Raw genomic sequence first — 12,011 nt, forward strand, 5'->3', positions numbered from 1 at the left:
TAAAAGAAGAAAAAAACACGTCAGAGCACGAGGAAGTGGAGCAGATGTTAAAGAAAAGTCGGATGAACGTCGCTGTTCGTATTAGTGGAAATAAACGGAGAGGCAAAGTAGGAGAGCGAATAAAAAGCAGCGTGAGCTCACGCTAGACGAGATCGTGTCGTTAAAAACACACGATCGATACACGCAAAGTATTATGTGTGTCTACTCTGAAAACATTTTGCCTTGACTTATTTATCATCTCGATTTCGATAAGAACCACGCCTACACCCGGGTCTATTTTTCCTTCCTGTGGAGAAATAACATTTTATACGCATATAATAAAGCTACTAAAATATATATAAATATATATATATAAGGTCTTAAAAACCTGAGCACACGCGTTATGTGTGCTGGGCAAAGTTAAAAAAAAAAAAAAGGGGGCGACATCAAAAGGGCGTTGCATTCCGGATCACTCTATTGCAAGTCCGGCAAACATTTCCGACAACTGGCCAATGGGAGACGAGTGTCTTAAGAAACTATAACCTTACCTAATGCTAAAGGTGTATGAAAATCGACTGCTATAGCAGCAAACGGAAAAGGTGAACAGAGGACGGCGAATGAGCAAAGTTTACTCACCTGACTCCTCCCTTCTTCTATACTGTTGGCGTCTTAATTGGAAAAAAAAAGGGGGGGAGGGAGAGAGAGAAACAGGAGAGGGAGACGAATATTGTCCATTTCCACCTATCCATCGGTAAATCAGGAAACGGAACTCTTGTCTCTATAGACTTATCTCTCTTTTTCTTTTCCTGTCCCTTCATCTTTTCGTATACGGAATTGGCTTCCTCCCAGCGATGTATGTGTGTGTGTGTGTGTGTGTGTGTGTGTGTAAAAGGACGCGATATATAGAAAAGAGGATGTTTTATATGGCAGGATAGTCCATTTAGTGTTTCTGAGCGCTGGCTCCGGATCAAACCGATTTCAAAGGAGACGCAGGGAAGAAACACGAAGGCAGAGGGGTGGAAAGCAATGGGCGACAGGGTCTCTGATTGAATTGGACCAATTTATGGGCGGATAAATGGCATAAATGGCTGCAGGCGAAAGGCAAGTTGGCAAGCAAATCTTCTCTAGCTTCCTTTTTACCCAAAAAGCTTGGACGGATGGCTACCCAAATTTTCGACTACTAACTCTTACCGGAAATCGAAACCCTTTTTTTTTTTTCTCTCTCTTTTACTTCCGTTTTGGAATGGGATGTGTTAGCCTCCAATCCTCGATCTTCGAATCGGGTCTCTTTTTATTCGTAATTTTTTCTTTTCTTTTTCTCTTACACCCAAAGTCTCGTGCGACGATGATGGCCCCTTTGATAGCCCCACCCTTGTCCGGTTGCCGTTGGACCCTTTTGAAATGTCTCCATCAGCATCGATTCTCCATTTCAAGACAAGGCAAATACTCAAATAAAAAAAAAAAAAAAAGCCTCTACCCGAACCCAAGACGTCGAAGAAAAGGAGCCCATTTTCAACCCACCAGCAAAAAAAAAAATAAAATAAAATAAAGCCACTACGTAACTAGAGAAAACGGTGACGCCAAGCAACGAGTTAGGAGATATATACAGGAAAGAGCATTAGAGCTGACTTGACTTTATGGTTAATTGGATCCGCTTGGAAACGAGCGAGACGCCCCCCCCCCCTTCCCAGTAATTTTTTTTTTTCTTCTTCTTCCTCCCCAAAACAGCCTCTATACATACCTCTGACGCCTGCCTTTATCTTCCCTGAATAGAAAATGTATATTAATGAAGACAAGATTCTAGAAAGAAAAGAAAAAAAAAAAAAAAGACAAGGGGCTTCGTCCCCAGTCAAAGTTTGAAAAGAGAAAGACTTTTAAAGACCCGTACTCGCCCCTTCATTCTTGTTAACGACGACACACGAAAGAGACGGTGTATACGTCGTTTCGGAATCGGAAAGAGGACCGGATTAATTGTGAAGGAAAAGTTATTAGCATACTTAGGCACAGTAAAAAAAAATAAAAGCCTCGCTATTCTGTCTCTATTGAACTCGTGAACGGCAGCGGCCCTCATTCGAAAAGTTGGATTAGTTATATATCTTCTTCCGTGAAGCCCCTCCGTGCGTTTCATTCTAGTTTTTTTTTTTTGTATGGGCATAAACAACTTGGTGTAGGCGAAAGCCAGGAAATGTTTAGCTACCAGTCTTGTAGCGTGTGTGTATCAACATCGGCACTGGGGCCGTCACTTGTACCCAAAACAAAAAATAAACGTCAGTAGGATCGACACGCAAGACCACGCCCAATTGCAGTTGCATCTAGCAACACAACTTTTTATGTATATTCGGAATGATGATGACGACCTTAGATGGGAAAGACTCGACGGATTAGAAGGCGGGCTTAATTGACCACAGTGGAAAGGCAAAATAACGATGATTCGGTGTTCCTGAATAATGCTATTAAATCAAATGCAAATCAGAAAAAAGAAAAGCTTGTATAAGAGCTGACTTGCAAGATATGGTGCTATTGGGTACAGGGCGAATTCGGCAACATTTCAAGAAAAGAAATAGTGATAAATATTCAATCACTAAATATTCTTTCTTGCATTATTGCATCAGGAAATTTATTTAGCTATGGGTTTAAAGTTAATATCAATAGATGCAATATTCTCTAAAGGGGACCTATAAACACATTCAAACTATTGGAAATAGAAATACTGAAAAAATTTGAATTGTTCTAAAAATAGAAATTCAAAGAGGGAGTTGACAACCGACTTGAGTAATGACGATACGAGCTGTTTGTTGGCCGGTAGCGACGCAAACATCGAGTGGACGTGAGACGAGAAGTTGTGAAAGAAAACCAGCTAAAAACGCATCACCAGCTCCGGTTGTGTCTTTGATTTCTTCCGGCTGAAGTTTTACAGCCGCGAATTCCCAAGAATCGGACGACGTAGCGCAAACGACTCCCGAAGCTCCGCAAGTCACAACAACCAATCGTTCGTTCAGTTTAGACCAATCCCAATCAGCCGACCCTATTTTGAAAAACGATATAACCTCAATCATTTTCCAAAAAACGAAGATCGCAAAAAAAAAAGAAACCAACTCAACCTTGAAAATCGGTGAGAAGACAAGATTGGACTTGATTCACAGGTGAAATATATTCCAAGTCGGCAATTTTGCGAGCCACGCTGGCTATGGGCTCGTTGTGATTAACCAGGCCGGCACATTGGGCCAATGCACGGAATTCGTCTTCGTTACCAACGACGAGGTTGGAGTAGGAAAGAAACCGTCTGTACGCAGTACAGTCCCATCGGTGTGCGTATACGTAAGACGTGTTAAATAATAGAGAGATCGTCAGCCATTTAAAACGAAGAATAGGAAAGAGAAAAAAAAAACGACTGGGAGCATTTTTTAAATACTGCAAGGTGAACCACAAGTGCGCTTCCATTAGTGATGGGTTCAATTAAGAGCTAGACAAGCATACGTAAGGCTACCCGGATCTTCCTTCATTTTTGATGAAGAAAGATGGCCTATACGGTTTAGATAGCCATCGAATCGCTAGCAAACAACCGTAGCGCGTGAAAAAAAGATCTCCTTTTCGTCCGTTGATTTAAATAAAATATCATGAAAGAGTCCTACCTTAAAAGACTATGAGACTGCAGGCAGATATATTGGGCCGAAAGGCTAAAGAGTCGGACGAGCCCACATCGAGAATGGCCGCGGATTAGGGCCGCCATAGCAACGTCGGGACTGTGGCTAGCAAAGAATCCTTCGATATAGAGAACTCTGGCCCGATCTATCAAGTCCGTGACGTCGTTAATGCTCTCCAAATTCTCCATACTGAATTCACGAGCTGCGCCGATATTGGCGGCCAGGCAACGCGTGCCGTCCGGCCGGACAATAGCAACGCAACAGCCCGTCGGCAAGTTTTCATCGAAGACGTATCTGTGTTCATTCCAAAGAAAAACAAAGTAGTTAGGGCTTATGAACTTGTCCCTTATTGCATTGTTTGCACCCCCCAAAAAAAAAGGATTGGCTTGGCATAATTATTTGTAGAAAAAAACTTTTTCTGTGCGTTTACCGAGTTTGAACGCCATCTTGAGCTAATAACTTTTGAAGGATGATGCCGACGGGATCGTTGGCAATTTTAGCAACCACGTAAGACGGCCATTTGTTGTTGACGAGTCGGCAAAGAATTCGCAACGTATTTTGTGCGCTGCCACCTGCCACGTATTCAACTGGGTAACTACAGCACGCCATGCATTAGACAATTGATTAGACTGCATCACTGACAAATGTCGGGGCCAAACGCTACTTGTGAAGGACTTCCGAGAAAAGGCTCTGTTGTTCGCTTGTTATTTCGATCTGCGCATCACAGGGCAATCCATATTTCTTTATCTAAATCAAGAGGGCATTTTGAAGACACAATGTAAGATTAAAGGAGCAAAAGAGAAACATAGAATTTGCAATACCAATGAATCATCCGCAACTGATATCGACATATCTAATAATGCGTTACAAAAGGCAACCACAGCCACAGGTCTGCTGCTCTCTGCGTCATGGCCATTGCCGATTATTGGACCGCTCGGCATTTCTGTTAAGAAAAGCAATTAACTGGTTGAATGAGCTGGAAACTTATTCGATTTAAATATCGATGAAATTAAGGAAAGCGGAACAAACTATCTGGGTTATTTTTATGTCTTGTTGTTAATCGTTAAATCTTTTCGGCAGAGTCTTTGTCACGAATGCCAATTTTTTACGACTGTCGAACGTAGCATGACCAAAATGAAAGAAAGCCAAAAATTTAGCGTACACGCAACATTTAGGCCAGTGGAAAGTCCTTCAATCTCTGCTTGGCCAAAACAAGTGCCACAAAATAATCATTAAAGCCCATTTTAAGGAAGGAAAGCAAGGGGGAAATCAAACTCTTAAGCATTCTAAATTTCAGATAAACATAATTTGCCTGATATAGCTATGATGTAGCCCATATGGATTGAAATGACAAGGTAAGTATGGAATGTTTTATGACAAGTTGTTTAGTTAGTATGCCATGATTTTCTTGGGTGATTTGGGAGATCTCACAACATCATTTGATATTCGTGGCAAACTGCTTTGCTTTCCAAAATGTTATGTAAAGACTAATTGTGTGTAAATCAACGAAAAATGCCTACATTCTAATCTGGAACATTCCTTGTTCAATTAGTATCTTAAATAATATTGAAGCAACCTATACTTTTGGGATAGAGACGTAAATTCTGGTCAACAAGTTTGTGAACAATTCAAAGAATCTTTAACTTTATAACTTTGTGTTCCAATCCCAAACCTGAAACACATTAGATCACTGTTACACAACAAAGAACGAATTAAATTGGCGAACCGATAAAAAGAATACATGCCTTTACCCAACTTCTATGTAAAATTAGAAAGTTAGCAGTTATTGTTTGATTTTCATACACACGAGGAAAGTACGTCCGTTCAGAAAATATCTATCCCGAAAATACTTCACTAAAGTGTGTACAGTAATTTTGCGAAGAACAAAGACAAAAGTAAAAACGAATTACTTACGATTAACTTGGTTTTCAAAAAGTAAGGGGCATACAATCACGCGCGCATACCTTTAGATCGACCTTCACACAAAACTTCTGTTTACTATTTTATCACAACTTCGCCATCTACCGACAGAAATAAAATGGCGCCATAAAATATTGCATGCGTGATTAAATTTTGATAACAGAAAATGTTTACTAGTAGTGCTTTGGCTATTGTAAAGCTAATTATTAAACAAATTTTTTTAATAAATAACTTGGATTACCTTTGAGATCTTCAGAGACTACCGCCATGGCCACCATAAAGCGATTCAAGCAGTACAAAATAAGAATCTCACCAAACCTCAGATATTCCATTAATAATCGTTAAAGCATAAAGAAAGAATGTTTAAGACGATTGTTGAAGGCCAAGTTATGGATTAGAATGCGAAATTACGGTGGAGTCAATTATTAGAACAGTGAGGTCACTCATCTAGTTCTCATGTTTGGTAACAAGCAGCTAGTTCATGTTATTACAATCCGATTTTAGTTCATTAATCACCTTAAACACGACACCACGAATGTTCTAGATTCAAGGCAGTTATTGCCAACATTCAGTGTCCAATCATTTTCGTTTGCAAACTTGTTTAGTTGATAATAATCGGGCCTAATAAAATAACTGAGTTCAGTCACGTTCCACTAGCCATCAAAAACAGACGACGCTGTGAAAGACCGACTGCTATACGTAAAAAAGGCAAAAGTAAACCATTTAAAAATCGAAAGGTCATAGCGTTTCATATTTAAAAAGAACCAACACGTTCTCCTCTTAATTTCTCAAATAGATAATTTGTTACAAAATGAATAAATATACTTTTGCGAAAGTGGTCATCAGTGTCACTATTTTGGCTACCGCGTATGCACCGCCCGATAGGCTGCTAAGCACATTTTTTGGAAATACATTTGATGACCCGAATCATCCGCCTGAATGGGCGGAACGAACTGTAGTTCAGGAAGTCAAATCAAAGGTAAAAACATTTGATAATAATTATAAAAAACGCTTTGGATGTTGAATTTCGACCAATGAAAATATGGTAATTGGTGGATAGTAAACTTACTGCAGGTTAACGTGGCGACATCTGCTACACTTGCTTAATAGTACTAAATTTCTAAATTATATCATAACCAGCCTAACTCGGGACACACCATTGTACGGAGGAATACCCTTACTTTGAGTGAATCCCTACCGGAACCCAAACCAGGCTATTTTTTAAATGGAGACAGTAAAGTGGAATTTAACGCGACGATTAAGTTACAACTCGAAAGACGACTCTTGCAGCAACAAATTAAGAAGACAGAGCTTGCTGAAAATGCACTTTTCGAGGCTCGGAGAAAAGTTAAAGAATTAGAGATTGAAGTCAACAAGACACAAGGATTGGCTACCATTGAAATCCTTAAAGACATTATCAGGCAGACTGCAATAAACGCGACGTTGCTCCTCCAAAAAGAAAGGGCAGTTGCCAATGCCACTATAACACAGCTACAAAAAGAAAACGAAGATTTGAAGATTCGAAGCAAAGAAGTTGCTGTAAGTATAGTTTCAGAGTTGGATAAAAACGCGACCCTTGTCCTTCAAGCGGAAAAGAAAATTGCCAGTGAGAAATTACAGCTGTTGCAAAAACAATACGATGAGTTGAAGGGGAAATGCGACCAAAAAGATGCGGAAATAACGAAAATAGAGTCATGCTGCGAGAAAAGAATATGTTAGTTGTTACCTCAATCCATACCTATCGAATAATTCTTCAGCTTAAAAATAAATGTACTTCCTCTTCATAAAAAATTAAATATGTTCATCTTTAAATTGGCATACGTGGTAGCCCTAGTAAAAAGATGAAGACAATAAAAAAATTAGCAAATAAAATAAATCGTGAATTTCATCCGAGTACCCCCTAATCATTACAAAAGAATGTGAATGGTGTTTTATAATTAACTTGCAGGCAAACACTGGAAACAATTAAAAAATACCTGTAAGGTAGGCATAGGAAGTATTACCTCAACTACTGAGCCATACATATCGTTACACTGGAGAAATGTAACCAACTAGAAGGGTAGTCCGGGTGATTTCGTAAGAACCACTCCACATGAAAGAAAAGGTACTGCAAAACGTTGGATTATTTTAGGTTTGGCGGAGGTTAACTCCCTGACACCGGCTAAAAACAGTTTTAAAAATCAATTTAATTAACAGCCAGCAATTAGTGTTGTGCTCTCTGATGGTATTCCCACACATGTCGCGAAACATGATCGCTGAAGATTAGAAATTTTGTAGAATCTAAATAGGATAGAAAAGAATCACTTTTTCTCCGAAAGAAAGTTTTTTTGCAGGCTGATTGGAAAGCTTACAGCAAGGCAGCATTAAGAACTTTAGGACAGCCTCAACAGATTTAGATTAACTAGAGTTTCGATTAAATACAACACGAATTGCTCTACCTATGTTGGGTGGTGATCACTTTCGAGGGGGGGGGAAAGAAAAATATCCGCTTGTGGAAAAGGATTCGAAAAAAAAAACAGTAACGCATACAAAAATATTTTAAAAGAAAACTTTAGAAGCTAAAGAAATAAAAATATGGCAAAAGAAAGGAGGGAATTTCCTTCAACTCATTCACAAGTTGGTCGAAGTCACTGGACTTATTCCATGCACGAATAAAACAGGGGGTAGGCTATCGGACACAGTCGATAGAGAAGACAAGTATTCCTCGTCATTTTGGTTAGGAGACGGAAGTGGTAAATAAAGGAAGACAACTACGCTATTGGTTGAATTTTGAAGAAGGAGACGATTCACCTGTAAACTGTTGGACGATTGTTGACCGTCGGACAACGTATTTGTGGCCACTACTACGCGTGCCTTAATACGTAGCTCTTTTAGTTGTCGGCGCAATTGTATCTGTCGTCGTAGAGTTTCTTCTTCATTTCCAGGCGAAGGCAATAGAAATACCCTTAGCTCTAGATCCTTCCACACTGGGACCTAAACATTTTATGTTGTGTTTAGTGAAAATGCATTAAACAATATATATCTACGGATAGAATACCATGTTCAAAATGCAAGCTAGCTGAAGTTGGAAGAGACTGGATGTATCAAATTGATCAGAGTATTGTCCTCCAAAGAGGTTCATTGGCCACACATCCATGTACATCGATTTCTTTTGGCTATAAATGTCGAAAAATGGTTGGTAAAAGTTTGATGTAAAATAAAACAGAGAATAAACAAAAATACTTAGTGATCAAATGAAAATCGAGTGTGTGAAAGTGCCGACATAGGCAGACATTTTTCCGTAGACGAATAATATCCTTCACCATAGCCACGTACTCGCTAGGGGAAACAAACCGCTGGTGATTAGAATCGCGCACCGGATACAGGTTAGCGTCTGCTCCTAAGCTGGATACGCTATCTCTCCTTAAACTGCGGAGTAGAAACAATAAAATTTTTACCTTCTGCAAAAGTGAATGAAAAGTAGGAGAAACTATTAATACCTATACAGCAAATCTGTTTGAGGATGACTGTCATAGAAACCCAGGCATATGGTGTTCGGCTTCATGGCTCCTAATCCTGACAACCGTATCAAATGGTGCATTCCCTCGCGTACCGATGGTGACACTGTCGTTTCTACGAACCCTTTGATCTTCAGTCGTTCAATTAAATCAACCCAAGCGGTGTGCTCTGCCGTTGTCGTTATGGAGTCGGGATCGGTAACAGATCCAATCTTAACATGCCCTAGTTTATTAAAAAGAATTTTTTTAAAGTGTACCATACAAAAATGTTTTTAAAGTTACCTAGTACGTAAAGACCACTTTTTTTTAGAGCATTGACAAAAGAAATGAGTGGGATGGAAGAACGTGGGTTGCTAACCAACAAGAGAATTTGAGGACGCCAAAACTTCACGTGATCTTTCCTGGAATCAAGGAGTAGAAGATATTTTCTAACCTGAAAAAGCCAATTTATGCATCATTAACAGATTCTGCTGATTACAATATTGCATGAAACCTGATGAAATATAATGGCTTGGCTAATGGAGCCCCAGTTAGCAGTGCGCGCCGGAGAGAAAAAATGGAGCATAATAATCAGTATTAAGCAGAGGAGCAGAGAGACGGAAGCGTAGACGGGATTAATGACAAACATCATAACCATAGTTCCTGTCAATCCTAGAAGAGCCGTGTGCCAAGTGAAATATTGGAAAGTTGGCCTTTAATTAAAAAAATGCGTTAACTTTGTGGTTCTCAAATCAGTGACAATTTTGAAACCTAAAATTTGGTGCCGATGAAAGTTCAGGCATAAGACATGCCAGATTTGTTGCGCAGTAGGAAAGGAGAAACAGAACTGAGTTCAACTGTGCGATAACGTTTAGAGAGCCAATAAGAAGGCAGAACTCGACAAGTACTGCTACAAAAAGCACGGAGCACCAAGGATTCCCTTTGTAGGTTCCCCGGAGAACGGGCTTGAGCATTGATCCTTTAAAAGAATTACACCAATTAAGAACGAAAAATATACACTTCGTCTTGTAAAACAATTTTACCAAATATGTCATCCCTCGCTAGAGCGGCCAGCACTCGGCTAGAACCTATTAAATTACTGAGCGAGGCCGACCAGGTGGCCGTGACAATGCCCACGGTCACAAAAGGCTTCCATACACAAATACCCTGCAATCAAATTTATAGTTATCAACACACACTCATCTGTTTGTTAGGAATAATTATACCATCATGAAAAGATAATCATTTTTCAAAAGGAAGTTCGAGCAGGTGGACGCCGTTAACAGGCTGAGTATGACGTAAACAAGTCCTGTGAAACCGACTGCGCTCAACGTTCCACGCGGAATACTCTTTGATGGATCTTTGAGTTCACCAGACATGTTGGCACCAGCCATGATTCCAGTCACTCCACTGAATAAGACACCAAACACAGTAGCGAAAGAAACTAGCCCTCCGTCTGGGGAGGTGTAATCCTGACCATAGTTCGGCCATAGATTTCCATAGAATGTGGCTGATGTTGTCAATCCGGTAAAACTGCCATTGACTTTCATCGTTTCATTTTGTACTAAATGGTTGGCTTCCGGAATCGGGACCTATAGATATATGACAGTTAGATCAGAAAAAAAAATATTTTTTCAAAATTAAAATATTTTTACCTCAAAAGCTGGCTGGGCTAAAAATGAGACCACTACAACTGACAGACAGACAATCACAATACCCAAAATCACTGCAGATGCTTTTGCAAAAGCCGCAGCACCGATCAAGCAAACCACGATGTTAACCAAATTTATTGTAGAGGCATACCTAATTTAACATTGAATCTATAACGTAATTGGTAAAACTTTGGAAAAATATTAGAAAAGGCATACAAAAATCGCCACCAGCGCCCATCGGGAAATGCTCCGTCAACGAGATACCCTAGAAAGCATTTTCAATGTATTAAACAGTTTTAACTTAGTGATTTTTGGTTTTGTACCTGATGGTCCAAAGTTTTCCACTAGGCCTTCTGCACACCCAGTGAGATAGAGGGCAGAACTAACTATGTTTGCTAAGCAAAACAGTGTCCCAATACTACCCCCAAATTCAGGACCCAATGTTCTGCTGATCATGAAATAGCACCCCCCTCCTTCAATAGCTCCATTGGTTGAAATTGCACAGACAGAAGTGACTGTGAATATTAATATAGTATAAGCAATAACAAATTGAAGTAATGTCTCTAGTAACCCTGCATGGCCTATCAGAAACCCTTATGGAAAAAAAAAATTATTATTCAAAAATTGCAAGTTTAAAAATATAAATAGTTTCATAATTTTGTTGTAGTCTTACCCACTCTGAGGAACAATAGGGCAGAGAACATTGAAAGAGAAACAGGACTGAAAACACCAGCAATGGATCCAAGTGTCCTGTGGGATTTCTGTTCCTCATTTTCTTCATTTGGTGTTTGGGCTGGTTCATCATAATGGATGAACTCACTCAAATGTGTCCAATTTTGCTCTGATACGTGTCTCCTAGGTATACGCAGCACAGTATGGTTGGGTGGTTGAACACTGCTCAGACTGCGAATCAGTCTCCTGTGAGAGAGTAAAGGGGTTTGCTCTGCAGAGTTGAAGGATTCGTCATGGGTTACGGTACCCATAACATCCATTGCATCGTCCATTATGATAATGTCCGTTTAAACTTATGTACGTAGAAGGCTGACGAATTAACGTACAAACCACACTTAGACTTTCTCGGTGGTAGTCCTTCTAAATTACACAGTTGGGCACGCCTATCTATAGGCTACTAGAGCTGTATTTGAATAAACACACCCACTCCTCCACAGGTTCATAGACGAGCAAATATTACACTCACCCTGCCGTCATCGGATTACTTACAATATCAAAATGAAAAATATACAATTGTTCGTCTGCTTCGATTGATAATTAGAAAGTAGAACACCAGGAGGCGAACGTTGCACAACAGGAAAAGGAAACCGCATTGTCCGCGTGATAGA

At 39.8% G+C, this 12,011-nt stretch overlaps 3 protein-coding genes across 7 annotated transcripts; 1 reads left to right on the forward strand and 2 right to left on the reverse strand.

The window, feature by feature from the left end:
- Positions 1 to 2,448: 2,448 nt before the first annotated feature.
- On the reverse strand, positions 2,449 to 7,684 carry LOC123475595 (adenosine kinase-like). 5 transcript variants are annotated; one of them, XM_045178491.1, is made up of 7 exons: positions 7,547 to 7,684; positions 4,445 to 4,566; positions 4,288 to 4,370; positions 4,054 to 4,218; positions 3,612 to 3,917; positions 3,081 to 3,262; positions 2,449 to 3,004 (listed from the first exon to the last, which is right to left on the reverse strand). In XM_045178491.1, the coding sequence occupies exons 2-7, from the start codon at positions 4,562 to 4,564 to the stop codon at positions 2,724 to 2,726; spliced, it is 1,137 nt and encodes a 378-aa protein (XP_045034426.1). In that variant the 5' UTR covers positions 4,565 to 4,566; positions 7,547 to 7,684; the 3' UTR covers positions 2,449 to 2,723. The 5 variants fall into 5 exon arrangements, with proteins under 5 accessions (XP_045034426.1, XP_045034425.1, XP_045034424.1 ...); XM_045178490.1 differs by lacking the exon at positions 7,547 to 7,684 and adding an exon at positions 6,369 to 6,501; XM_045178489.1 differs by lacking the exon at positions 7,547 to 7,684 and adding an exon at positions 6,060 to 6,199.
- On the forward strand, positions 6,355 to 7,334 carry LOC116933594. Its single transcript, XM_032941333.2, has 2 exons — positions 6,355 to 6,522; positions 6,684 to 7,334. The coding sequence occupies exons 1-2, from the start codon at positions 6,355 to 6,357 to the stop codon at positions 7,260 to 7,262; spliced, it is 747 nt and encodes a 248-aa protein (XP_032797224.1). The 3' UTR covers positions 7,263 to 7,334.
- Positions 7,685 to 7,847: 163 nt separating the features above from the next.
- Positions 7,848 to 11,925, reverse strand: LOC116929370 (solute carrier family 12 member 9). The gene is made up of 13 exons (XM_032936558.2): positions 11,345 to 11,925; positions 10,995 to 11,264; positions 10,888 to 10,936; positions 10,675 to 10,822; positions 10,246 to 10,611; positions 10,063 to 10,186; positions 9,791 to 9,998; positions 9,534 to 9,732; positions 9,323 to 9,473; positions 9,023 to 9,263; positions 8,766 to 8,951; positions 8,581 to 8,698; positions 7,848 to 8,516 (listed from the first exon to the last, which is right to left on the reverse strand). The coding sequence occupies exons 1-13, from the start codon at positions 11,673 to 11,675 to the stop codon at positions 8,154 to 8,156; spliced, it is 2,754 nt and encodes a 917-aa protein (XP_032792449.1). The 5' UTR covers positions 11,676 to 11,925; the 3' UTR covers positions 7,848 to 8,153.
- Between the last annotated feature and the right edge of the window lie 86 nt (positions 11,926 to 12,011).

This window comes from Daphnia magna, linkage group LG8, assembly GCF_020631705.1.
Source record: "Daphnia magna isolate NIES linkage group LG8, ASM2063170v1.1, whole genome shotgun sequence".
Classification (NCBI taxonomy): Eukaryota; Metazoa; Arthropoda; class Branchiopoda; order Diplostraca; family Daphniidae; genus Daphnia; species Daphnia magna.